Genomic DNA, 27,703 nt, shown 5'->3' on the forward strand with positions numbered 1-27,703 from the left:
TCTTGTGAGAGACGGTCTCTTTAAAAGACTATCTTTGATTGGGTCGACCTATAAACAAAAAATAGAAATAGAACTCTAATGGACTAGATTAGAGAGACGTCTTTTAAAAAGACGATCTCTGAAGTGACCAATTACATAAAAAATATTCAATTTTATTCTCACCTAAGTTCCGCTCTTTGGCATGAAGGCCCCACAAGTAGATAATGGACAAATCCAAGCCACCTTCCCAAGTTCTAAAGTTTTGAGTTCCCCCACCAGAAAGTAAGAATTGTATTAAGTACTCACTACGCTCTTTCTTTCCCTCTAATTTTGTTGATGGTGTACGACCTTGAAAACCAACCAGACGGCGGTTAAACCTTTAATCCCAAACCAAACTCCACCTCTTTCATTTATATAGTTGGCTCATTAAAATTAAAATATCATGTTCTTAACTCATTATAGAAAGTTACTAATACATCATCATTTCATTTTCTTTAATTTTTGACATTTTTTGATCATCTCACCGGAACATGATTCCGACGGATCGTATTGCCGGAGATGAAGATGGTAAGACGGTATTGATTGGAATTAAAATGGATGGTTTAAGTAAAGAATTACTTACTTGGTCCCTTGTTAAAGTTGCTCAACCTGGTGATCTTGTCATTGCTCTACATGTTCTTTCTCCTAATGGTAATTATGTTTTTTTTGTTGTATTTGGGAGTTTTTATTATCTGGGTACTCTTAAATTTTTCAAAAATTGAAGGGTTTTTGGTGGATTTTGATTTTGAATTTGGGTTTTATTTTATTTTTATTTGAATTTGTTGTTCTGTTTTTATTCTTAAAATGTTGGGTTTTAATGTTAATTCTGGGTTTTATGATTCAATGGGAAATTACTTTTGTGATCAATTAATCAATTTCTGTTCTTTGAGATTAAAGGGGTTCTGTTTTATTGACAGAAATTTATGATCAAGATGGGAAATCATCTCTTTTGTCACTGGTTAAGGCATTTGATTCTGTTCTTGGTGTGTATGAAGGTTTCTGCAATTTAAAACAGGTTGGTTGTCTTTTGTTTGATACTCCATAGTTCCTATTAACCTTTTTTTATTGATAAAGTGTGGGAATTGACTTTTTTTGTAAAACAAAAAAAGTAGAAAAAAACTAATTTCTCAAGTATAAAAGGTGTTATCTTTATTGATCCTGCTACCTTAGTCTAACTTCATGATTAAGTAGTGATTCTAAGCTTAGAAATAGGTGGGATTCTAGGCCAAAACCTGCCTAGTCCATGAACTAGGTCATTCGATTAAAAACCATATCGTTAAGGAACCAAGTCAATCAAAAGTTGAAGCGATGGTTGAGGCTCTAGGATATGTTATATATCTTAACACGCCTCCTCACACGAGAGTTCATTGGCCCAGAAGTGTGGATGCATAGAGGCGCTGAATATTCCACTTTAAATAAGAGGTGGTTGTGATTCTAACTCGTGACCTCTTATCACATTCGCTCTGATATCATGTCAAAGAACCAACTCAACCAAAAGCTTAAGCTGATACTTGAGGCTCCAAGATATATTATATGCTCTAACACATATTAAACTAGGTGGGAGCCGATGACATTTGGGTAATGGAACGTTGTTGTTATTTATATATAAGTATAACACATAAACATGAGCACATGACGACCAAGTTGTTTCAACATAGGTAGAAATGAGTATCCGACCCAAACTATACTAGCATCCTAAATTCACTCCGCTTAGAAACGGTAATTTTTCAACAATTTATGCAGGTTGATCTTAAGCTGAAGATCTGTCGTGGTTCATCAGCTCGGAAAATTATAGTCCGAGAAGCAAATTTATGTAATGCAAGTAAAGTTATAGTAGGTACTGCAGCTAAACACCACACAGTCCGATCATCTACTTCAGTTGCCAAATTTTGTGCCAAGAAATTACCCAAGGACTGTTCGGTTCTTGCTGTTCGTAATGGGAAAATTGTCTTCCAAAGAGAAGCCACTGCATCTGGAAAATCTAAGTACTTAAAAGGTTGTAAGCTAGCTTATTCACTGAACTTGCATTCATGTCATTTCTGTATCCAATGGACTAGCAAGTAACAAGTAACAACCCCATTGTAACTAGAGGTGTTCAAAACAGACCCGACGACCCGAAATTTATCTGACCTTATAACCAAACCCGATTTGATCCGACTTTAAAAATGATTTACAATTATAAAAACAATATCGAGCCAAAATCGATTTCAAACCGACTCGAAACACCTAACCCGTAATCAATCCGAAGACCTGAATGAACACCTCTAATTGTAACCGATGGGGGTTTCAAAATAATTCTATCAAAGGGTAGTAACATAATTGGGAGGATAACAAATTGTCATTTAGTGTCTAAATAACAATGTAGTATCAATGTTTCTAAATGCAATCCGGATGGAGGAGGCGATCATTATTTACACGTTTTTTTCAGTCCTTACATGGCATCTGATTCTTTCTTATGTGTTTAGGGGGCAGTGATTATCAGCAAAATGATATCTTGGAAGGAATTCAACGATCATCAACAATCAATTCAATACTAAATGGTGATGCAGATATAGTGGGATGTGATCAAGTTACAAATGGAGTCTTGCAGCGACCGATCCTCAAAGTTAAAGAATCGCTTAAAGAAACGACAACAAAAAGAAATTGTTCCGTTTGTTCTTGTTCTATGTCTTCGAATGATTCAATTCCGTGCACTATCATGACAGGAGAGACGGACAATTCTAAGGCTTTAGTTCCTTTCCAAGAGTCGGGGGGATCATCTAGTTCGGTTTCATTATTGGTAAAAGATATGCCTGACCCTAGACCGGGTTGGCCACTCCTTAAATGTACATTGTTGTCTGAGAGAGAAGACGTTGTATCATCGTCCCCATGTGAGATCTCCGTTGTCCAATGGGCAAACTTATTGCCCACTAGATCTCATTTGTCCACTGTTAAATCATCTTTAACTGCACATAATCACGCAGAGCAAGAAGATGATTCTTGTGATCAAGGTGTTCCTGACAATGTCATGATTCCAGTTAGTGATACTATTCTTTCAGATAAAACCTCTTTGAGCGGAAATTCGAGAAATGCTCCTACAGAATTGGAAGGTCTTCATGAGAAGTATTCCTCAACTTGTAGAATGTTCAAATACAAAGAACTTCAGTCAGCAACATCGAACTTCATGCCTGGTTTGACTTCAAGACCGATTTTTCATTTGAATGATCATATAATAAACATAATTGCTTATACTAACTATAATATTTGTCGTGTTTAGAAAATTTGATTGGCAAAGGAGGTAGTAGTCGGGTTTATCGAGGTTCTCTTCCTGATGGCAAGCAATTGGCCGTAAAGATCTTAAAGCCTTCCGAAGATGTACTTCTAGAATTTGTGATGGAAATCGAGATAATCACTTCTTTGCATCACAAGAATATAATCTCCCTCTTCGGATTCTGTTTTGAGGATAGTAATCTTCTTCTCGTTTATGATCTTCTATCGAGAGGAAGCCTAGAAGAGAATCTTCATGGTAACACGCAGATTAGGCTATTTCTTGGTTGAGATGTTTACAGTTATTTTTCATTGGCGTTGATCTTCGTTGTTTTAATTTCACTTGTTTCTTAGCAGGTAGTAAAAAAGACCCAGTTGCATTCGGTTGGAGTGAGAGGTTCAAGGTGGCTTTGGGTGTAGCAGAGGCGCTTTATTATCTTCATAACGACACCAACAAGCCAGTAATTCACAGAGATGTGAAGTCATCCAACATATTATTGTCGGAGGATTTCGAGCCACGGGTAATGACTTAGTAGCTCAATCATGGAATGATAACTGCCCCGTTAAGTTATGTGACACCCGTTATATAACTTTTTTGAATGTTTCCGTGACGTTAAATCCCATTGTATAAAGGTGCATGAAATTTCATGGTCAAAATGTCGCGTTGACCGTTACGTAACGTGTAACGCCCATTATTTTACTGTTATAACGATCGATATTTCTCTGTTACAACGTTATTTGTCTTTTCCGTTAAAATTTCATTGATACCCATTAACTTTGATTATTACGCTCACTTAAATTATAGTTACTCATAATTTTAGTTGTTAAACAAAATAATTAACTACTCCAATAACCATTAAGTTAATTAACTATACACTAAAAGAATCTCAAATATTGCAATTATAATAGCTAGTTGCATATTATTGCATAATAATAGTAGTTCAACAACAAAAACGCAATTATAAGCTCAAAACTCTTAATGTGATTTTTTCTAAAAAAATCACACCGCATCAGCCGTGATTCGCGATATTTTTCCGACTTCGTTATAACCGTTTTCCTCGACAACATTTCCGCAAACGCATCCGCGACTGCGATTTTTTTCCATGAGCTCAATATTCTAGTTTTGCCACTCTTTCGATACTTGTAGCTAATGGTTTTATTGCTGCTGTTCTCTATAGCTCTCCGACTTTGGATTTGCTAAACGAGCATCACCTTCTTCACATACAACGTGTACAGACGTGGCCGGAACATTTGGGTCAGTGACTACTACCCTATTTAAGATCTGGAACCCTAAATCAATTGATATTGATTTCGGCTTTTGAAGCATGTTTGTCCAATTCTGCCAATTGCTATGTTCATTTACGTTATCGTTGTGTCAATATTGCTGTAGTTACTTGGCGCCTGAATATTTCATGTATGGTAAAGTGACGGACAAAATCGATGTTTACGCATTTGGAGTTGTGCTTCTCGAGCTTCTCTCAGGAAGAAAACCCATAAGCAGCGAGTTACCAAAAGGCGAAGAGAGCCTAGTTATGTGGGTAAGATTTTCTGCTTGTAGCTATCCTTTTCCTTGTGCACTATGTTTTGATTTTTCTCCATTCCCACGACACAAAATTGATGTATATTTTTATCAGGCCAAGCCTATTCTGCATGGAGGTAAAGTCTCTAAGTTGCTGGACCCTTGCATGGGGTGTAATTATAGCCAAGACCAGATTGAACGGATGGTTTTGGCTGCAACCCTTTGCATCAGACGAGCACCTAGAGCACGGCCACACATGAGTCTTGTAAGTTATCTGTATTCTGTATTGTTCAAACATACGATTTCATCATCATCGTACCCATTATATCTTGCTCATATAAGCCATGATCAGGGTTTAAGGAGGGTTGGATGACGGCGTAACTTATTATGATTTTATTGAAGAATTAAGACAGTTAAGTTTAGGGTTTTTGAATACTGTTTGTATTAATTTTCATTGTTTACAGATTCAATATTTATACAAGGATTAGGCCCTAATTTAGGAAGGAAACTAAGCTTGGAGAAACAGTAATTTCCCTAATTACAATGATCTAAATAAACCAACTAAATATCTTCAGAATAACTTGATTATTCCTACACTCCCCCTCAAGTTAGGTGATGGGATTTCCAATGCCTAACTTGGATAAAGTAGTTTCGAAGACTTCAGTTGAAACACCTTTCGTGAGAATATCCGCTAACTGATCTTCTGATTTTACATGTGGAATACTGATGATCTGCTTCTCCAATTTTTCCTTTATGAAATGTCTATCAATCTCTACATGTTTCGTTCGATCATGCTGGACAAGATTCTCTGAGATACTAATAGCTGCTTTGTTGTCACAGAATAACTTGCATGCTTCTGTTGATGGAAAGCCAAGTTCATGTAAGAGCTTTCTTAGCCATAGTATCTCTGTTATTCCTTTTGCTACTCCCCTAAACTCTGCTTCTGCACTTGATAGTGCTACCACCTTTTGTTTCTTACTTCTCCAAGTAACCAAATTTCCCCCTACAAGAGTGAAGTATCCTGATGTAGATTTTCTACTATCTCGATCGCCTGCCCAATCTGCATCTGTATAGGCTACAAGGTCGAGATGCCCATTTTTCTTAAAGAAGACTCCTCTATTGCTCGTACCTTTTAAGTACCTCAAGATTCTCAGAACAGCTTCCATATGTGATATCTGTGGTAAGTGCATGAATCGACTTACAACTCCAACTGCATATGATATGTCGGGTCTGGTGTGGGATAGGTAGATAAGTTTTCCTACCAGTTTCTGGTATTTCTCTTTGTCAGCGGGTTCTTTTCCGGGTGTTGTTTGGAGCTTATGATTGGTGACTATTGGTGTTTCAGCTGGTTTACAGTCAAGCATACCTACCTCTGCTAACAGATCCAGGACATACTTCTTTTGATTGATGAAGATTCCCCTTTTTGATCGAAAAACTTCAATCCCCAGAAAGTATTTTAAGTTTCCTAGATTTCGAACTCCATGAATAATTTTCCCTTAAGTTCCTTTATTTCTTTCTCATCATTTCCAGTTATCACCATATCATCCACATAAATGACTAAACATGTAATCTGTCCATCCCTTTTCTTTAAAAATAGAGTATGATCAGACTGGCTCTGTATATACCCAAATTCCTTCATTGCTGTGGTAAACCTCCCGAACCAAGCTCTCGGCGACTGTTTCAAGCCATACAACGCCCTGTTAAGTTTACATCCTTCTCCTGGAGCAAATTCATTTGAGAAACCGGGTGGAGCATGCATATACACCTCTTCTTCAATCTTGCCATGTAGAAATGCATTTTTTACATCAAACTGATAGAGAGGCCATTCTTTTGTTGGCAGCTATGGAGAATATGACCCTGATGGTATCTATCTTGGCAACTGGGGAAAAAGTCTCAGAGTAATCAATCCCGTAGGTCTGTGTATACCCCTTTGCCACAAGCCGTGCTTTATATCTGTCAATAGTTCCATCTGCAAGATATTTAATTGTAAAGACCTATTTGCAGCCTACTGGTTTTTTCTTCTCAGGTAGAATACACTTATCCCATGTGTTATTTCTCTTCAATGCTGAGATCTCATCCTCCATTGCTTCTTTCCACCTTGGGTTTTGGAGAGCCTCTTCAGTGCTCCGAGGAAGAGAACTTGAGTATAGACTAGTTTGGAATGCAATAGCTGTCTGTGCTAAGTTACTCGTCTCTCGGTTAATAGGATACCGGGATCTCTGAGATTCAAACTCTGGATCATACCGTCTTGGGGGAACACCTCTTTTGCTTCTTGGAGGTAATTCGTATCTGCATGAAGGATCAACAATACAAGATATATCATTATTAGTTTGAGGTTCTGGTTCAGATAATACCTCTTCGGTCTCCGAAACAACTTCTTGATCACTGGATGCCTCAGACAAGGTGGAGTCGGCGGTCTGAGGAGAAAGTAATACTATGTTTTCCGTAGCAATATCTGTGGGATTACCTACTTGCTCTTTGTGGTTCAAATCATTAGTTACAGAATATACGAGCCAGCTTAAGTCATCATCTGTAGTCTCCCCCTGAGGACGAAGTTGGGAGTAAAAATAAGAGTGCTCGAAGAAGTCACAATCCATTGTAGTATACATTTTGTTTTGAGTTGGGTCAAAGCAGCGATATCCCTTTTGGTTAGTACCATAGCCCACAAAGATACACTTAACAGCCCGGGGTTCAAGTTTATGCCGAACAGGTTTTGGCAAGTGAACAAACACAACACACCCAAAGATTCGGGGGGGTAAGGAGTGGAAAGAAGGAACAATGTTGTAGGAATGAAGGACTTCAAGGGGAGATTTGAACTGAAGGGCTTTGGAGGGTAGTCTGTTTGTGAGGTAGGTGGCAGAGGCAATGGCTTCAGGCCAAAAATAAGATGGGACATGGGCTTCAAACATAAGAGCACGACCTATTTCTAGGAGAGTGCGATTCTTTCTTTCAGCTATGCCATTTTGTTGTGGGGTATGGGGGCAAGAGGTTTGGTGAATGAGGCCATGGGTAGTGAAGAATGTTTCCATATGTTGGTTCATGTATTCCCCCCCACTGTCGGATCGAAGTATCTGAGGTTTGGCTTTAAATTGGGTGACAATCATGTTGTAAAAATTTGACAAAAAATCAAACACCTCAGACTTGTGTTTCAAGAAGTATATCCAGCACATTCTAGAACAATCATCAATAAAGGAGACAAAGTATGAATAATTCTGTTTATTAATTTCAGGAGCAGGGCCCCAAACATCAGAATGTATTAACATAAACGGTTCACTGCTATGATTGGAACTAGGAAAGTAGGAATGTTTGTGACTTTTCGCAAGAATACAAGCTTCACAATCTAAGACTACAGTACTTTTAACTAATGACGGAAAAAGATGTTTCAGATACCCTAGTGATGGATGTCCGAGACGTCTGTGCCATGTCCATAACTGATGATCTGTGAACCCTTGAGCAAGCAAAGTGTGACCCTTTTGAATCGCCTCGTCCACATAGTATAGACCATCGCGTTCAGTACCACGACCAATAATCTTCCCTGTCTGAGCATCCTGCACAACACAACCAGAAGAAGACATAAGCACAGTACAGTTTAATTCCCGAGTCAATTGACTAATAGATAATAACTTGTGAGATAGGCTAGGGATTAAAAGACAATTGTTAATTTTGAGAGAGGGAGAAATAGTAACGAGCCCAGCTTGGTCAACACTCACGCACTCCCCATTAGCAGTTTGAATGTAGGTTCGGGTTTTTGGATGGGTAGATAAAAGGTCACGGGGTCAAAGGTCATAGTATCAGTGGCCCCGCAATCAAATATCCATGGGGATGATGGGCAAGGTTTGCATATTAGACCAAGTTTATTATAATTGGTTTTGTGAGTGATGGGCCGGTGGGGTTTAGTGGGCTTAGGGTTTTTAAAGGATGAGGCTATAAAAGAGTGGGAATGGTGCCCTTTCCCTTCCCCACTTGCTTCCAGATCCTTCCCTTTCCCCCTTTCTCTCTCTTCTGATACGTCTTTTTGTGCGGAGTGGTGCCGTTTCCCTTCCCCACTTGCTTTCAGATTCTTCCCTTTCCCCCTTTCTCTCTCTTCTGATACGTCTTTTTGTGCTTTTTGTTTCGTTTCACCTTCAACACCATTTATGTCTTCCTTTGCTTCTGTGTGAGTGGTTGGTTTGTTGGTGGGAGAAGAAGTGCAGGTGGCCAAGTGAGCCTTGCCGCCGGTTCGTGACGGAGCCTTGGTGGCGGCTTTTCGCTGCCGGTGTTCCTCCCACCATTCCGGGAAGCCAATGATTTTGAAGCATCCTTCCTTTGTATGACGGCTCCCTCCACAGTGACTACATCTCAGGTGAGTTTTATCCTCCATATTACGCCGGAATGAGGTATCCGACCGGTGTTTAACGGCCAACCCACTCCCTATCTCTGAGGGAATTTTTCCCGATAATGAAGCGTGACTCATAATCCCACGCCTTGAGATTTCTCGTCTGATTGTAGCATAGGCCACTTCCACTGTTGGAAGTGGATCTTGATGTAGTAGGTCACGTTTTTCTTTGTCAAAAGTGTCATGAATTCCGGCCAAGAATTGAAATAGCCGTTGCTTTTGAATAAAGGTGTTAAAGATTGTTATATCCTCTGCATGTATCATGGGATTTGGTTGTCTTCGATCTATTTCTTTCCAAATAGTGTTAAGTTTCCCATAAAAGACCTCTAAAGGGTCTTGATTTTGCTTCAAATTATTTGCTTGAGAACTCAGATCGAAGATCTGGAGTTCGTCCCTTCCACTGCTTAATAGGACCTCGATCCCTCTCCATAAATCTTTTGCAATAGTGTAGTCTAAGAATTGGTTTACAAGGTCTGTACTGATATTCGAAATAATCCAAGACAAGACTATCGAATCTTTTTGTTTCCATGCTCTGTAATTTGGATCTGAGATGCTAGGAGGATCGTCGATGATGTGATTGAGACGTCCCCTGCATTCTAAAGCTATTTGCATCATTTTGCACCAAGTAGTATAATTCTGATAATCTAGTTTTTCGGCCAATTTCAGGTCAGGGGATATGGTTTCAAGGTTTGTGTTTGGTTTATTCATTTGTTGAAACAGTTTGAACATTTGTTCCATCTGTTCCATGGTTACGAGTTGGTTTGGGTTGGTTTCTGCCATTGTAGGTATGTGTTTAGGGTAGATGATGATAGCCAATGGTGTTGTCGGCCCCGGAAAACACCTTTGGCTCTGATACCATGAAGAATTAAGACAGTTAAGTTTAGGGTTTATGAATACTGTTTGTATTAATTTTCATTGTTTACAGATTCAATATTTATACAAGGATTAGGCCCTAATTTAGGAAGGAAACTAAGCTTGGAGAAACAGTAATTTCCCTAATTACAATGATCTAAATAAACCAACTAAATATCTTCAGAATAACTTGATTATTCCTACATTTATCACCATCATGATCATCATCGTACCCATTATATCTTGCTCATAAAAGCTTTGATCAGGGTTTAAGGAGGGTCAGATGACGGCATAACTTATTATGATTTCATCACCATCATATCATCGTACCCATTATATCTTACTCATAAAAAGCTATGATCAGGGTTTAAGGAGGGTTGGATGACGGCATAACTTTCCCTTATAAAAAGAGATAACTTCAGCTATTGAACCATATGATTTGCAGTTTACAAATAAGGCAATCCTAGAGCAAATTAAATCGAAGTATCTAACCCAACTCGAATTGCATTTTTTGTTTTCTTTTGGGCCTTAAATGATCTACTAATTGGCCTAGATTCATATTTGTAATAATTTTTTCTTTGTTGAGACAGATATTAAAGCTCCTACAAGGAGACACAGATTCATTAAATTGGGCAAGATTACAAGTCAATGCATCAGAAAATGTCGACAGGCTAGATGAAGACGGTTTTCCACGAATCGATCTCCATTCTCACCTTAGTTTAGCCTTGCAAGATGTAGAGGATGATTCTCTTTCTATGAGCAGCATCGAACAACATGTTTCGCTTGAAGAGTACCTTCGGGGCAGGTGGAGCCGCTCATCAAGCTTTGACTGAGTCTGATATACCGACATTGGAAATACAATTCTTGCTGTATATGTTTTTCTTTTTAATATCAAATCAGCAGTTAAAATCTCACAGACGGCGTGATGAAGAATGGTGAATTCTTCGAATCTGAATTTTTTCGTGTTCGTGTCATCTAGGATACGATATACAGTACGGTAAGTATAACTGTGAAGCAGAAACTGTTGATAAATGGACTGTTAGAGCTGCTATACTTGGCTGAATCTTGTAAATGTACTAGAAGTATTTGTAAACTGGAATATACGACTGTCTACTTGTATAATAAAAGTGAAATAAGTGCATGTTCTCAAATCACTAAGCGTCGTATTATGTTAGTTTTTGTGTTTGTTCTTGGTTGATCTAGAAGAGCCCTCATAGAGCGTTTTTCCTTACACCACTTTGTTAGCTCGAATTAAAATCATCCCTGTCGAGATCATTCTTACTTGCTACTAATATTTGCTATTAGACGTTAGTTTGATTATAAAAATTGTATTTGTATTGAAGGGTTTTAGCAAATTCACGATGACTTACACTCTATTAAGCAGATCAAATGTACTTTGATATTTGGTGCTCTTGTAATCAACAAGAAGAACAAACACCACAATAACAATATAATAATGTTTAACAATAACACTAACTATATTGATCAACAACAACTACAAAAATAATGATCATTAATAACAACAACAACCACGATGTTCGAGAGCATCAACAATAACAATGATGATCAACAACAAAAACAACAATATTAGCAAAAAACTATATTGACAGTAAAGTCAATTTAATTAGCCTAACAAACATTTAAAATTCTAAAAGATTAAAAACCATAAAATTTTAAAAACCAAAAACTCCAAACATGCTTATAGGAAGCACAAATTATTATGCTTAATAATAGAATCCACATCAAATTTGGAGATAGAATTTAGAGGAAATGTATAAGGTTTGAAATAGAAAAATAAAGAAGAGTTTTTCACTTAGCAAAGAATCATTGTTATAATGAGTATATATGCAATCGCTAATATTGTAAGCGATAGTTAATAAATCGCTAACATTGTGAGCGATAGTTAATAAATCGTTAACATTGTGAGCAATTATTAAGTCACATGCAACTTCACTGTTTTTTAATAAATCCGTTAACATAATAAGCAATACTTAATGAATCGCTGACATAATAACCAATTATAGAATCACTCACATAATGAGCAATTATAGAATCATATACAATATCAACCCAAATATTATAACAAAAACAAATTATTATACAAGTCAATTTCACAAGAAATGAGCATCATACATGAATTAATTAGAAAAAATTTATTGATAAATCAAATTCAACTTGAGTAATCACAACCCAAAATCAACCAAAAATCATATCATAATAAATGACACCTTTGCTTATCTTAATCAAAAGAGACGGCCACCACACAATTAACAATTCATAAACCCAAAACGCAGTGTGTCATTCTCACGAATCTCAACCACACACAAATCTCAACCCTACAACCGTCATGGATCATCGCCACCGCCATCTCCACCTTCACCACCACCATAACCAACCTGACCTTCAACCTCAACCTCGCCCATTCATGGATTCTTCCTCCAGATACTTACCTTTTCGCCCTCTTCATCCTTTCTCCGACGACCACCGCCACCACCATCCAAATCCTTTTTCCCCTCCGCCGCAACAACCTCTTCGAAACCTTCCTCCGCCTCCACAACACCACCACCATCATAATCCTCCTTCTTGCCTCATCCACCATCCTCGTCCTCTTCCCCCTTCTCACTCTCACCAAAAACCCTTTCAAGATCGCATTAATTTCGTCGATTCTCCCCCTCACCATCACCAACATCACCACCCTCCTCGTCATAGTCATAATCACAATCAAATTCCGCATCGTCGTATCGTTGATAATGATGATATTCCAGATGAGTTTCAATCTCCAACTAGGGTTATTCATGACCCTGATCGTCTTTTGTCTTTTCATAATCATAATCATAATCATATTCATCATAATAATCTTGATGAGATTGATTATGTTGATCGTCGTCCTCGTTTTCGATTCAATGAACTTCCCCCTCCTCCTACTTCTAGGGTTCCTCCTCCATCGTCCCCTGTTGCGCGCCGTTCTCCTCCTCGTTTTGTTCAACTTGAGAGGTTTAGGCGTAAAATTGACAGTCCTCCAAGGCGCAGGGAGGATTTTAATTTGAATCAGAATCCAAATCCGAATCTAGAATCTCCTCGTGCTAGGTTATATCCAGATGACATTGGTTTTCATCAATTGCATCATGTAGATCGGGGTGATGATTGTAGGGTCTTGAAGGCAGTTGATAGGTTAGAGGGTAATTTTGATCCTGATCATCATGATCGTGAACATCATGAAAGATATCTTCCTGAAACGGTGATTAGGAAGCAATATGAGGTGAATTCTGGTATCAGTGATCTTCGAGAGATTTTGAATGATGAGGCATTCATTAGGCGAGGAAGAGATGATGTTGTATTAGATGAAAAGGTGAATTCCAGGCGTAGTAGTGGGGGATCCAGAGAAGTTTCTCATTCTCCGATTAAGTTTCGCAATGGAGTGAAATCCGTCGAAGATGGAATCAGTGATATTCAAGGCAATCCTAGGAAAAATGTGCAAAAAATGAGTGCATTTCTTAGGATACAACCAGCAAATCCACAACATAGTAATAGTAATGGTAGTCTTAGGAAAAAGTACGATAATAAATCTTCGAGTCCACACAATGGTAAAAAGTCGAATTCAGAATGTTTGGATCGTAGGACTAGTAGTGAGGAGAGAGTACGAAGTCCCGTTGACCTAGACTTGTCGTTCAAATCGAATGCTTTGGTGGCCAAGGCTATCACGGCTGCCCCTTCGTGTTCATCTGTAGATTATAATGTGAATGATAGTGATTCAGGTACTAGAATAGATGGTGAGCGTTCGTCCAAGGGAATGGGTTCTAAGATTAGTTCATTAGTGTCTAAAAGGGAAGGAAAAGACGGCAAGAATAAGGTTAGAGTGTCTCCCATCATGAAGAGACTTGGTAATCCAAATAGTGAGTTGGAGTCTTCTCGAATTGGGTCTAGTAGTTTATCTGAATCTCCGAAAATGGAGGTTTTGGGCAAGGATGATAGGAATTTTGGTTTTGAGAAGGTATCTTCCTCTCCAGTTAGGAAGAAGAGAAAATCTGTTAGCTCACTTTCTCGTCTATCTATTCCAGTGCCCACGAAGACCGGTAGTGAGCTTTTGAATGTGGACAGTCCAGCCAATAATACATCAACTAACTCTCTGCCTTTTGATGTATCTGTAAATCATTCTGAGAAGGGGTTGTCCTGTGCTACCGATGTTATTGGGTCAACTGAGAATGTCCAGGAATCTTTAACTGTGGTAGATCATAAGGATATTCTGAGAGGTTCATTTGAGGATCCTGCTGTTAAGAGAATGAGGGAGGATGGAGCATTAGAATCTGCTCCTAGTTCACATTTATCACTAGGGCTAGGAGTTTATGAAGGTCATGATAGCATTAAGGTAAAGTTGCAAGATGAGCAAAAAACCTTAAATTTCAATGGGGATGTAACAAAACCTGTTGAGAAATGTAGCTCAGACTTTCTTACTGAAAAAGGCTGTGTAACGAGTCAGGACTTGACTCCGGTATTGGTTGATAATGGTTCTGCAGAAGGAACCGTAGGTTCAGTGGTTGTTTGTATGAAGGACAATGTGGATAACACTGGCGTTTGTTGTGAAAATCTGGATCCTTTAAATCCTGTTGTTGTCGCGAGTTCTGTCCCTGTCACTGTTGATGTCTCAAACAAGGGAGATAATAAGGGGAATTTGGCATTGCCCTTGTTAAATGGTAATGAGACAAGTGAAACCCATGTTGTTTCCACTCCTGAAAATGCTACTACTGGACTAGCATTGGCAGGTTTGGATACAGACAGGAGTTATGAGCCTGAGTTGAGGGATTCTGAGGATTCTGGAAAGGGGGAAAACATTGATGGTGTTACTTTTGGTTCAAAGAACATTAACACTGTTGCTGATGTCGGGTTTCCAAATGACATCCAGGAGCAACAAAATCTAGGGCCGGACACCAGATTAGTTGATGATGAATCAACACTAGAAAAAGAGGAACCTCCAAAAACTTGTGTTACTAATAGAAAGAGAAAAGTTGGAACTGAATCTGACCTTATACACTTAAGAACATTTGAATTTTCGCATGAGAATGCTATACTTCCCATCGAGGAACACGTTCCTGTCTCAGACACACTGTCTGTTGAATCAGATGTTTCACTTGGTAAATCATTAATAGGAGGTTCTGTGGAGTGTATGAATTCCATGGATTGTGTCAAGAAAAGGAAAATTCTTCCACTGGAATCAGTTCTATCTGACGCTCCAGGTTCTGGGAGCTCTGAATTTATACCCATACCTGGTTTGCCCTCTGTCACGTGTTCGCCACAAGCAGTAGAGGGATCTGAGCCACCCAAGTCTGCACCTTCTGATAAAGATACTATTGGTAGAGTAACCAGCAGTTTGTGTGCGGAAACATGTAGCTCTGCTGACAACCCAAAATCTGATATCTTGTGTAAAGATTCATCTTTGTCTATTGCAGGAACGTACCCTTCTGGTGCAGATGAGGAATCTGGGTGCAATCAGAAAAGTGATGCGAGTTTAGTGATGGCTGGAGACAATGATGAAAATGGGTTTATTGCGTTAGAATCATCATGTGAAATGGCAACAAATGACGGAGGCAGTGCTGCTAATCATACTGAGTATGCGGATGAAGGACCGCCAGAGATGAATATGGAATGTGATAGTACTGCTCAAGAGGCTATTTTAGCCTCTTTGTCTGATTTTCTGCAGTCATGTGTGGAATCTACTTATGGTGGAGTAAGGGCAAACTCTGACATGTTGGAATTACCGTCCATTGTTGCCATTCCAGAGGCTCAGCCTGTATTATTGCCCACATCAGGCGCATCTAATGCTAGTCCTGAAATTCAGGTGACTTTGGGTGAGAAGCTTTGTATACATGACAAACAAAAAGATCAACCTTTAGCAAATCACAGATCATTTACCTCACAGTGTAATGTACTAGCTAAAAATCAGAACTTAAAGTCAGATGTTTCACCCTTATTAGATGTTCAACCGCTTAGTCAGAAAAGTGCATCCTTGCTATCAAAGAAGGGAAAGACTACAGTGTCTAGCTCGAACGCCTCCACTAGACTGAGGAGGAATGTGCTAATTCGTGCTGAATCGAGTCCTTCCACCAACCTTCGCTCATCTGTTATCAAACCCAATAACAGATCACAGACTTATCCGGCAAAGCCTCGAACATGGCATCGTACAAATAACTCAGCAGCTTCAAACATGCCTGTGAAGAAGCCTCCTGTGGCTACTCCTCCACAAAGACCACTGTATGGGAAAGCTTTGAAAGTAATGGATACTTCTTACATTCGGAAAGGTAACAGTCTTGTAAGGAATCCTGTTTCTGGTTTAGCCACTTCAGGTTTTCGTACTTCTGGTGCAGCCACCTCTCGTACTTCTGGTGCTGCCATTAATCGGTCACAGTCGAATGACACAGACAGGATTACAAAGGTGAGTGGCTCTGTAATGATTGAGTCTACTGAGTTGCCTGATGGCCTTGTGACAGGAGGGCAAAGTGCTTCCATTGAATTGCCAAAAACGTCTCCGTTACTCTGCAGTGATAAGACTTCAAGCAGTCACATTGCTAACTCAGAAGATTGTACATCTTCTTTAGCTGTACATCAAACTGAAGTAACTGACAATAAGGAGGCATTCAAATCTTCTGATATGTCATCGAATTCTTCCAGAGATCCTGAAAGTGTTGTGAATAGAAATATGGAGGATCCTGGTATGTTTAGTGATGGAGATGTGGTGAACTTGAATTCAAAGATGTTTTACATTAAGCACAAATCAAATCAGTTGATCGCTACTTCAAAGACCTCCCCTTCATCTTTGCATAGCATGGACAGCAAAATGGATTCATCTTCTGATGTCAACTACTACAAGAACAGGCAGAACCAACTGATCAGAGCTTCCTCTGAGGGTAATCTCCCACAAATGGTTTCCTCAATTGCAAAAAGTTCCAAGTCACTTTCTCAAAGAAAACTTCGTACTTACTCGGGAAGAAGCTCTTCCAAAAGGCATTCGAATAAAGGTATATTATTACTTGCCTGTTTAAATTACTGTAGTTCATGAGTTGCATACTGAATATCAAGGTGAAAATCTATGTTTGTAATGATTTATGGTAACTTAGGGAATGATTAATCTTCTTTAGGGTGATGTTTGTGCTGTTATGTGATACTATGTAATCCATTCTAGTGTCCATTCTGGCTGTAGTTGTTCTTGATTTGAAAGAGAATTTTTCTAATTACAATAGGATAATGATATTCAAGCATTCATGAAGAAGGGCCTGTTCTAATGTTACATTTTTTTGCAGTTAAATCATCAAAACTTTCACTTGTTTGGAAGTTGGGTGATTCGAAGTCGTGCGGTAAAGGTATTCATGCATTGAGATCAGGGAGGCTTTTGTCCCACTTGTTGCCTTGGAAAAGAACCACCCGTTGGAGGTTTGTCTGGCAGTACTTTGCAAAGCTCTGTTAAAAGTTCGATATGCTAAATTGTCTTTTTGTTTGTTTTATATTTGCTATCTTTTTGTTTGTTTTATATTTGCTATCTTTGCTTCTTGTGATCTCTGTTGTCACTAAAAATTTGTGTGATTAATGTATTAGTCGTAAGCTGCTTTCTTCAAAAAAGAGGGGTGTTGTGTATGTAAGGTCGGGGCATGGTTTTTCCTTACGAAGATCAAAAGTCATAAGTCTTCATGGAAATAGTCTAAAATGGTCCATTTCCATGGAAAAGCGCTCAAAAAGAGTTGAAGAGGTCAGTCATGTTTATGTTTTCTTTTAAATACATGCACACGAGCTCTATTTTTTGCATTATGCATTGTGAAGAGATTGTCTTGAGTTTGCTTATTACTGTACAGGATGCTGCTATGGCCGTTGCTGCGATGGATTTTGCACAGAAGTCTGGATCTTCAGGCATTGGCTCAAAACAAGAAGGCAGTATGCATTCTCTGCAGGAACCAGGTCACTGTTTGAAGCAACGCTCAGGTAGGTTAATGGCAAGAAGCTTAGATCATATATTGTTCTTTTTCTATTTGAAACAAAGATGAATTTGTAAAGTGAGCTTCCCTTTCCCCCTGGATAAGGATGATGTATTTTGGTACATCAATATTATATTGTTAATGGGGTGTTGAATATTGGTCATTCACAGGAGAACGAATATTCCGTATTGGTGTGCATCGATATCGTATGGATCCTTCTAGGAGGACACTTCAGAAGATTTCAGGTTCTAGTCATCCTTGTTTTTTCTTGGTGCTTCAGTTCAAATTTTTTTGTGATCGACAAAAAAGTTCTGGCTGTGAGTATGTGTTCAATGTTGATAAGAGGCCATGAAAAAGTTGGACTTGAAACTACAATCTAATGAAACCCTTTCATGATTTTGGTCATCATCATTGAAGATTTTTTCTGCTAATTGAGTGTATGTAAAGATTGACCTCGTTGGAATTGGATGGTGTTTAGTCTGTCCAAGCATCCATCTTATTCTTGGGATTTTAGGTTCTCACTCTTGGTAATATCTGTTATTTATGCATTATAAACCCTTTTTATTTTTGTATGTTAGTACCATGGGGAATCATGATGGGTATAGTCTAATTTATCTTTCTTTGTGCCTTTTGATTTTCTCCTTTTTCAGCATCTTATAATTAATCTTCATTTCAGCTTTAGTACCCATACTGATAATGTAATATTGAATAGATGAAGAAGCAGATGTAGCTGCTTCAACAACCGAAAAGGATGCCAGAAAAGTTTATGTGCCAAAGAGGCTACTAATTGGAAGTAATGAGTATGTTGTTCCCTGCTCCCGTTCTTTCTCTCTGTTGATAGATTGCTAGTTAGTTACATGCTTGAATGCAGGAATGAAGTTGCTGGATTACTTGAAGCAGCACTTGCTGTTTTACTATCTAATGACCCTCTTGTTTTTGGATGATATTCATCCTGTTTAATAGGTATGTTCGGATTGGCAATGGAAACAAGCTTGTTTTAGACCCAAAAAGACGTACTCGCGTTTTGGCTAGTGAAAAAGTTCGATGGAGTTTGCACACTGCTAGGAGGCGATTAGCCAAGAAACGGAAGTTTTGCCAGTTTTTTACTAGATTTGGCAAATGTAACAAGGTTGAAGGAAAATGTCCATTTATCCATGATCCATCCAAAGTAGTGGTCTGCACTAAATTTTTGAATGGTTCATGTGCTGATCCGAACTGCAAATTGACTCACAAGGTCTATTGTATAATGCCCTTTGGCTGAAAGTATATAGAAGTAGATAGTTATTTTGGGTATATACCTAAGACTATTTCTGTGGTTTCTTTGCTGCAGGTTATTCCTGATAGAATGCCTGATTGTTCTTTCTTTCTGCAAGGTTATCTTCTATCTATACATTTGTGTTTTTCTATATTTACTTTAGATGTTGTTGACATCCTTTATTAACAGGTTTATGTTCTAATGAGAAATGTCCTTATCGACATGTGAGTGTGAATCCTAAAGCGTCAATATGTGAGAGCTTCCTTAGGGGTTATTGTGCTGAAGGAAATGAGGTATCTCAATCACTTATGCTGTTTTATGCTTATTGTCATCTTTTTAGTTATTATATATTATAGGGAAATTCCATGTGGTAACTCTGAATTTTTTTGCTTTTCCTCGTGGCAGACAAACCTTTTTTTTAATCCACGTGGTGATCTTCCCCTTCCAATTTTATCACGTGGTAAACAAAAAGGAAGTTTTTTTTGTAAACTTTATGCTATTTTTACCCAACGAAATGACATTTTTTTTTCAAAAAAAGAAATGTCGTGATCACATGTTTTGAAATTCAGTCGAAATAAATACTCAATTTTACCAAAAACTTAACATTTTGTCCACTACATAGAAAATTTGGAAGCTCAAGGTCATCACGTGGATTCAAAAAAACATTTGTGGAAAGGCAAAAAAAACTTAGGGTTACCACGTGAAATTTCTCTATATTATATTATATTCATCCCTTTCTTCTAATTTTGTCAACATTTTTTCACTTTTGTCAATTAGTACAATTTTACTCTAAGCTTTTACTATCCCATCATAACAAAATGTTAATCTAATCACGGTTTTTGTTAAACATGAATAAGCAGAACGACTATTATAAAATTTTATGTTGTTAAGCCATACTCCCCTATTCTGTCCTATTCATGTCTTTTAAAATTCATAGTACAATATTTTCTATTAAAACTGTGGTGAAGGGAAACTTCTTGTTGCAGTTTTGACCGGATGTCCAGTGTTTTGAAAGCATTAAAAACCTTTACTAAAATGTTTACTTTATACATTGCATTTTCTTATAAGTTCTTTCTGTTCGTTCCTTACTAAAATGTTTTGTGTTTACACTATTAATACTTTGATGTCTTGAAATTTTATTTTTTAAAACAAGTACAACAAATTCAGTAAGCATTTATTTGCAGTAGTCTCGAACTCGTACTTGTCTCATCTCCTGGAAACTCTTTTTAGTGGCTAATTGACTTCGCCTTAGGTTAGGTTAAATATAGATGAGATTATGCGTATATGAACGCTTGGTAACCTTGGCTATGGCAGAATGCATCTATCTTGAGAAAGATGGGACCAAATCTTGTGAAGCAAGTTATATAAGCTCAATATTATCAGCAAATCTACTCTGTTGTGATTTATTAATAACCAACTTTCAAGGGATGGATAATTGATAAACTGTTGGGTGACCTCACAAGTCATAATGGTCTGTTTACAGATAGTCTACAGGCTTCTCAAGTTGTGTTATTAGGATTTATTATTTTATTTTAAATTATTTTCTCATTATCGGTTTCTTCAACCAAAAATCTTGCGAGTGTCACATGTCGACTTACCTGATAGAAACAAGTAGAACAAATCTCTGTCTACAAACTTGCAGTGCCGGAAAAAGCACAGTTACAGCTGCCCCGATTTTGAAGCTTCTGGTAGCTGCCCTCAAGGTTCAAAATGCAAACTTTACCATCCGAAAAAGGGCAAGGCTAAGAGAAGGAAAGTTACGGAGGATCAGAAAAATGATAAAGGACGTTACTTTGGTTCGGGTGTCTCAGTTGCTGCTGATCCTGAGACAGGACCCACGCTTGTCGATTCACAAAAGGCCAACTTAGTTTTTGAAGAAGAATTGGGTGATTTTATCAGTCTTAATGTTATTGATGATGAAGAGGGAGAGAACAAATTGTGTAGTGAGCAGATGTTATCCGAGGATAACCCGTTGAGTACTCGGTTGGATAATCTTGATGAATTGATAAAGCCTTTTCGGATATTGGGTGGAGTTTGAAGAAATCTATAGGAATTCTGGATCATTTATAGTATAGTAGTCATACTCATTAGGGACATGAATCATGTTGCATTTCATCTGTAATTCTGTAAATTTGTCACTTTTGCCATTTGTAAAACTTATTTTCTTCTAAAATGTAAATTGTAATCTGATAGTTGATAACAGTTGTACTCTTACACTGAAATAGAAAATATTTTATTTGATTTGTAGAAATGATGTATGTGTTGATCTTGTTTTTAGTTTTTGTGTATTGGATGAAGAGGAAGTATTTCTTAAAGGTGAATTAATCGCAACATTCTATTATAGAATTGAAGCATCATAATCACTTCTAAAATGGTCCTTTCTCATAAAATTTGCTATATTTTCATTTTAATCTTGACTTCACATTCTTTCTTTTTTTTAATCCATTATATTTTATTTATTTTTTCATTTTATTTTTACATTTCTTTCATTTTTTCATGAATTACTTCTTTTTTTTTTGTTTACTTTTTACCTTTTTTATCTTTTTTTTTTATTTGCTTAAATTTTATCCTAGTAAATGCTTATGGGATAGAGAGAGTAGCTCAAAGACAAGTAAATTTTATTTTAATTACTCCTTTCGTCCCAAATTCTTTGAACATGATATGAAGTTGCTGAAAGAAACTCAACATAACCTATTGACATAAATTACGAGCATACAAAACACTCGGTGAAAGTAAACCCAAATACTTGCCAAATAAAAAATTTACACAAAATTCAAACTTATAATTATCATCAAATTGATCCAACTTCTATGAAGTCTCAACAATTTCGAGTCATGATATGTTTATCTTGCACGTATCGTCCTAAAATAATATTTAAAGCTTTCATATATTCCCTATTACTCGTGTAAATAAAATCTATAGCAAAGAACCACCTCAAACTCTTTATTTAAACAATCCCAATTAAGTAAAAAATTTAATCTCATCATCTCGATCGCTTTTCCTATTGAAATCGATGAAAAATAAAGTATATTAACAAAAAATGAAATAAAAAAAAATAAATTAACTTAGTTAATTTAATCAACTGAATAAGTAAGGTTATAAGTCAATTAATTATAAGTGTTATTATATTTAAATTATAAAATTAGTTAATTAATGATGTGTTTATTAGATATAAAGGATTAATTAGTAAATTAAGAGTTTTAGGAAGTATAATTGAATAAGTGAACAATATAGAAAGTAATATTGGAAAATTTAATGCCTCATATTTGGACAGCTTTGATGACATCCCTCCCCCACCTCAAAGGAATAATCTAATCTTATCAACAAAAAAGAGGACTTAAATTCATTGTGTCCAATAATACACTCAAAAACATAATAACCATATCAACAAACTAACTACAGTATGGCAACTACTTTTTCTTCCATCTTTTCAATACAACTACCCAATATTTCATGGAATAAAGGAAGCAAAAGAGTCCCACCAAAGAGATTCAGATTCTGTATTTCAGCTCAAGTGCAGGAAACCCAGCAAGTAAAGACCGAAAATGAAGCAGAAATGCCAGAGAAAATGAAGCAAGAAGACCTGAAAATGCCAAAACCGATTGAACCGCAAGTAAATGTGAAGAGCAGGAACTTGGCGCGAGAATATGGAGGACAGTGGCTGAGTAGTGTGACCAGGCATGTAAGGATCTACGCTGCCTATATTGATCCAGAAACCTGCGCCATGGATCAATCTCAGTTGGATAAACTGACACTTATTCTTGATCCTACTGATGAATTTTTGTGGACGGATGAAACCTGCAATAAGGTTTACGTTTACTTTCAAGAACTCGTTGATAATTACGAGGTTGGATTTCTTCTCTTGTTATAGTATTGCAATCAATATTGTTAGACTATGTTTAACATGAATGCAAATTCAATTCAAACGGTACAAAGATGTTCAAAAATTAGCTCAGATAATCAAAGATTACTGGTCTAATTTCAACTAATTCACTACTTTCTTTATGAAATGAGGGTTACAAGTGTGTTTAAAATTAGTAACCTATGACAGTGGGATATGGGGATGAGAATTATTTGCCAATTACAGCCATGTAATTTGATCATTTTGGTTTTTACGAACACATAATTTGAACAACATACCATTACCCCTAACACCAAAAAATGGCTCCCAAGTAAGTGAGGTTTAGGAGGATCGGATATACGCAATCTTACCCTTGTTAGTAATAATACTCCTAAATAACTCAAGTTTGGTATGTTACTGGTGCACTAGTGTTGTTGAAAACTCTAACAATCTAAATTTAATCATAAAACAGGGTGCAGCTCTGACTGAATACACGCTCCGCCTTATCGGGTCAGATATAGAGCATTACATAAGAAAGATGTTGTATGATGGTGAGATCAAATACAACATGAATTCAAGAGTGTTGAACTTCAGCATGGGAAAACCACGGATGAAATTCAACGGTAATGAGCTTCCAGACGTGCAGTAATAGCAAGAATCAGAAAATGGTATTTTCTGATTTCATTTTTAGGCCACTTCTTATGCATCTTTCTTTTAAATAGCTAATCTAAGAGGCAGAAAAAGCATGTTGATGGGGTTTTGTTACAGGAAGCACAAGGTCAAATTTACTAGAGTTGTTAGTCAACCAAGATTCAGAATTTGCTCCGATGGTTATACTTCAAAAACAGGAAGAAAGAAAAACACCAAAAATAAAAACACACAAGATAACTATTACCTCCAGAGTCCAGATACATGTTGCATATTCATACGAGATTTAAGTGCTTCCACAATTGTTTGTAACTTGCACCATAAATGCACAAATTTGAGAGAGAAAATGGTTCAAGCTTGGGGTTGTAGAGTTGCTTCTTTATTTCAGAACTGTAACAGGTTACTCAACTCAATGTAATGCCTACTATAGAGGGGCAAACATTACATAGAACTTAAACTTTCACCTAATACGATTATCCTTTTCCATGGTGTTTCTAGGTTCTATAACTCTATTAATACTACATATGAAAATTGGGAACCTTGAGAGAACTAATTCTGTGTGCATTTTTCATCTAGTGGATAGAATATATCCCTCATATCATCTAATAAAGCGTTCGAATGTTTTGCATGATTTCAGATGTGAACCAGAGGGCTGATGTATCCAAATCTCAGTTGAAAGTAGAATCCCAACTCTGGAAAATTGTTCATCAAGTAGAAAATTCAAAAGTTCATATTGTACTTTTGATCCTGAATATACATGTGTATATGCCATATTCATTGCCATGGTTTAAACTATTCAAGATAATGGTGGCATTGTCTTTCATGGTGCCCTATTACTGTCTTTTTAAACTATTCAAAAGGACTAATTGTACTATTGATCCTGAATATACATGTGTATATGCCATACTACTGTCTTTTTTATCAAAGAAGCATAATGGTAATACTTCAACTAATAGTTAGTTTTTACCAAGGAAGCCAAAAAATAAGTTCCCCTCCTCCCATGGTGCCCCCCATACCCTAAACCCCTCTTCATTGAGGAAAAGGGGAAGAACATTTAGCAAATTATTCCACTCTATCTTAATGGAAAACTAATGGCATTAAGATGAGAAAGAAACTTAACCAAAAGTTTTAAGTAAATTGGATATTTCATAGTAGTTTCAATGTTTGTGAACCTTCTATTTCAACTATAAGGTTGTAATATAATAAGATAATATTCACAATACTATTTTATTCTTAGTATTTTTGTAAATCTTTAGATTGCGAAAATAATTACTTTGAGGCTATTTGGTAAAATAGCAAAATAGGTTATTGAGCAATTTTAACTTATTTTTGATACAAATAGAAGATTGAACGATTAAACCAGTCTCTGCTAATGTTTGGTAATTAGCTGGTTGAAACAACTTATTTATATGAATAAGCTGTTTTTGAACAACCTGCTTATAACAGCGGGTTTAAAACATTTGGTCAAACCAATTAATAAAATCAGTTGATCAAATCAGCCACTATACCAGCTATCAACTATTAGTCATTTGTCAAACAGTCCTTTGTAATATCCTTTTAGCCAAAACATAGGTTTCATACATATCTTTATATTCTCTATATATTAAACTTAATGAAACATTCCAAGGCTAAATATCAAAAAGAATCATAAATTAATATCAACAAGATCATACATCTACAATATAGTAGAGTATTTGACAAATTGATGGAAATTGCAACTTCCTTGGTTACTTCCTTAGCCACACTCCCGTGATTCATTTTTGGACTACCATATAATAAAATCCTAAACCATAAAACCTAGAAACTTGTCCTAATATTCATCCCATACTTTATATAAATACAAGACATCATAAACAATACATCTCACTTTCATAAGCCATCCCAACTCTCCAAGGCCACAAAGTCCTCCAACCAATTTCGTCCCACTTTTTATTTAGTCTGTTTTATTAAATTTAATTATGATTCACATTATTTTTTTTAATTTTTATTTGCACATTTAACTTACATTTTTATGTCATTCACATATTTTTTTCAGTTACAGGTGCAAAATTACTGTATTCATTTTTCTTAATTTTCTTACCAAATGGGCAAAATAAATGGGTAGAAATTGAGAGAGTATTATTCTAAACTTTCTAGATACTGTTGCCATACGTGGATGTATAACTTCGTCATCTTTACATTCTTTTATTCTACCCTTTCTTCAACGTAATAGCCAGGGTCATTTGACATATTTTAACACAATATTGACCCTCCAAAGCTCAAATTTCCTCTCCATAATATATTCATTAAAATAATATCAAAATCTCATATACAACACTGCAAATAGAATTTATAAGTAATATTTTACAAAAGGTAAGTAGTAATAAAAATATGGAGACAACTATTTAAATTATTTCATACAAAAGCCATTTGAATTAAAAATGTGGATATGCAGCATTACCCCACCTTTGTATTACATGTCACGAAGTATTCCACTTTGATATAATGGGTGAATGAGATTCAAACTTGTAATCTTCTGTTACGTTGGCTTCTGATACCATATCAAAAAATCAATTTAACTAAAAGATTAAGTTCATAGTTAAGACTTATTCAAGATGTCACATCATCTAACAGAAAGATATATGTCTAAACACCAAGTCACAAATACAACTTAGAGTTCGGTGGTTGGTCACTTGTTTTGTTTGTATGTGTAATGCACCAACTTAATTATTATTTTTCTGTGCTATATGTAACAAAAATATAATTGATAAAATTATAATCAAATGAGCATTAATATACAAACTCTAACCTAACTTCCCCTTTTACAATTAACAACAATGTGAAAATAATCCCAAACAATTAAACATAATACATGCATGAACCTAACACCATACTTTTAAACATATCACTTTCCTCATTATCTGGTTTACGTACAAGTACGGACTTAAGGTACAAAATGAAATTTGTTCAAAAAATATAAATTTCAGGGAAATTTAATTAATAAATTAATCAAAAAGAATATTTTTTTTAAGGGAGAATGGAGAAATTTGTATTCTTGTACGTTTCATCATTCATCGTCTATATCTATGAAACTTCCATCCACCTTCATGTTCCAAAATCAACTTCTTACAATTTCCTACACTCATTTGTATAAATTAAGCATTATATATAGCCATTCTTATTGAATATCAAAACTCACATCAAAAACTAAAAACCTAACATAAAATCTCCTTAGTTTTCTATGTTTTGTGTCACCATGTCTCCTCTCAACTCATCCGATGCTCGACTAATTTTCGAGTCCCTCGACCAAAACAACGATGGACTACTGAGTCTCGAGGAGCTGGTATGGCTCCTCGAGAAAACAGGTGTTCATACTAGTGAAGATGAACTCACTTCGCTAGTTGGCCTAAATGGTTTAGATTTTGATGATTTTTTTTGCTTTTACGACTCATTAATATTGAAAACTAATGATAATAATGGTAGAAATGGTGTTAAAAATGATATCGATGATAATGATCAAGACGAGGATGAAGAGTTGAGAAAGGCCTTCAAGGTGTTTGATTTGAATGGGGATGGATTTATATCATCCCAAGAACTTCAAAATGTGCTTTGGAAATTAGGAATGTGGGAAAAATATGGTGGGTTAGATTGTGAAAGAATTATACGTAAATTTGATGTTAATTGTGATGGTTTTGTAGATTTTGATGAATTTAAGGGAATGATGCTTGCACATTGAACTTTTAAACTATTTAATGTTCATTGCTTGGTTATTAATTTATTAGCTTTTCTAATGAAATTATATTCTATGATTTTTTTTTCATTATTTTGCATGTTTCAATTGCTTACTTGCATTGCTATCCATAGTCCATAAGATAAAGCATTAAAATTGAAGGTTATCCACATTTTGTTGAGGGTTTAAATAAAGTCCAATATTGGCATATAAATATTCCTTTTATCTAAAGAGATAAGTTGCAATCAATAAGACCCTAAATTTAAAAATATTTAAATTTAT

General features: G+C 36.4%; 4 protein-coding genes across 7 annotated transcripts; all 4 read left to right on the forward strand.

Moving 5' to 3' along the window:
* Window positions 1–246: 246 nt before the first annotated feature.
* Window positions 247–11,161, forward strand: LOC130810001 (protein kinase STUNTED). The gene is given in 11 exon segments (XM_057675895.1): window positions 247–669; window positions 936–1,033; window positions 1,762–2,014; window positions 2,484–3,188; window positions 3,275–3,523; window positions 3,622–3,785; window positions 4,443–4,519; window positions 4,655–4,802; window positions 4,899–5,048; window positions 10,601–10,807; window positions 10,809–11,161. Coding segments are annotated over 11 exon segments (2,352 nt in total). The 5' UTR covers window positions 247–509; the 3' UTR covers window positions 10,950–11,161.
* A 981-nt stretch (window positions 11,162–12,142) lies between these two features.
* Window positions 12,143–21,474, forward strand: LOC130810002 (uncharacterized). 2 transcript variants are annotated; one of them, XM_057675896.1, is made up of 10 exons: window positions 12,143–17,020; window positions 17,303–17,432; window positions 17,595–17,745; window positions 17,849–17,975; window positions 18,139–18,213; window positions 18,681–18,768; window positions 18,932–19,202; window positions 19,299–19,341; window positions 19,413–19,516; window positions 20,866–21,474. In XM_057675896.1, the coding sequence occupies exons 1-10, from the start codon at window positions 12,358–12,360 to the stop codon at window positions 21,259–21,261; spliced, it is 6,048 nt and encodes a 2,015-aa protein (XP_057531879.1). In that variant the 5' UTR covers window positions 12,143–12,357; the 3' UTR covers window positions 21,262–21,474. The 2 variants fall into 2 exon arrangements, with proteins under 2 accessions (XP_057531879.1, XP_057531880.1); XM_057675897.1 differs by having other exon boundaries at window positions 12,193–17,020; window positions 20,538–21,474.
* Window positions 21,475–22,475: 1,001 nt separating this feature from the next.
* LOC130810003 (NAD(P)H-quinone oxidoreductase subunit M, chloroplastic) lies at window positions 22,476–24,618 on the forward strand. Of its 3 annotated transcripts, none has more exons than XM_057675900.1 (3): window positions 22,476–23,070; window positions 23,537–23,732; window positions 23,833–24,618. In XM_057675900.1, the coding sequence occupies exons 1-2, from the start codon at window positions 22,627–22,629 to the stop codon at window positions 23,711–23,713; spliced, it is 621 nt and encodes a 206-aa protein (XP_057531883.1). In that variant the 5' UTR covers window positions 22,476–22,626; the 3' UTR covers window positions 23,714–23,732; window positions 23,833–24,618. The 3 variants fall into 3 exon arrangements, with proteins under 3 accessions (XP_057531883.1, XP_057531882.1, XP_057531881.1); XM_057675899.1 differs by having other exon boundaries at window positions 24,350–24,618; XM_057675898.1 differs by having other exon boundaries at window positions 22,571–23,070; window positions 23,537–24,618.
* Window positions 24,619–26,851: 2,233 nt separating this feature from the next.
* On the forward strand, window positions 26,852–27,489 carry LOC130810004 (probable calcium-binding protein CML44). Its single transcript, XM_057675901.1, has one exon. It carries the CDS (start codon window positions 26,933–26,935, stop codon window positions 27,425–27,427), a length of 495 nt encoding a protein of 164 aa, XP_057531884.1. The 5' UTR covers window positions 26,852–26,932; the 3' UTR covers window positions 27,428–27,489.
* The last annotated feature ends 214 nt before the right edge of the window (window positions 27,490–27,703 follow it).

This window comes from Amaranthus tricolor, chromosome 4 (genome assembly GCF_026212465.1).
Source record: "Amaranthus tricolor cultivar Red isolate AtriRed21 chromosome 4, ASM2621246v1, whole genome shotgun sequence".
Taxonomy (NCBI): Eukaryota; Viridiplantae; Streptophyta; class Magnoliopsida; order Caryophyllales; family Amaranthaceae; genus Amaranthus; species Amaranthus tricolor.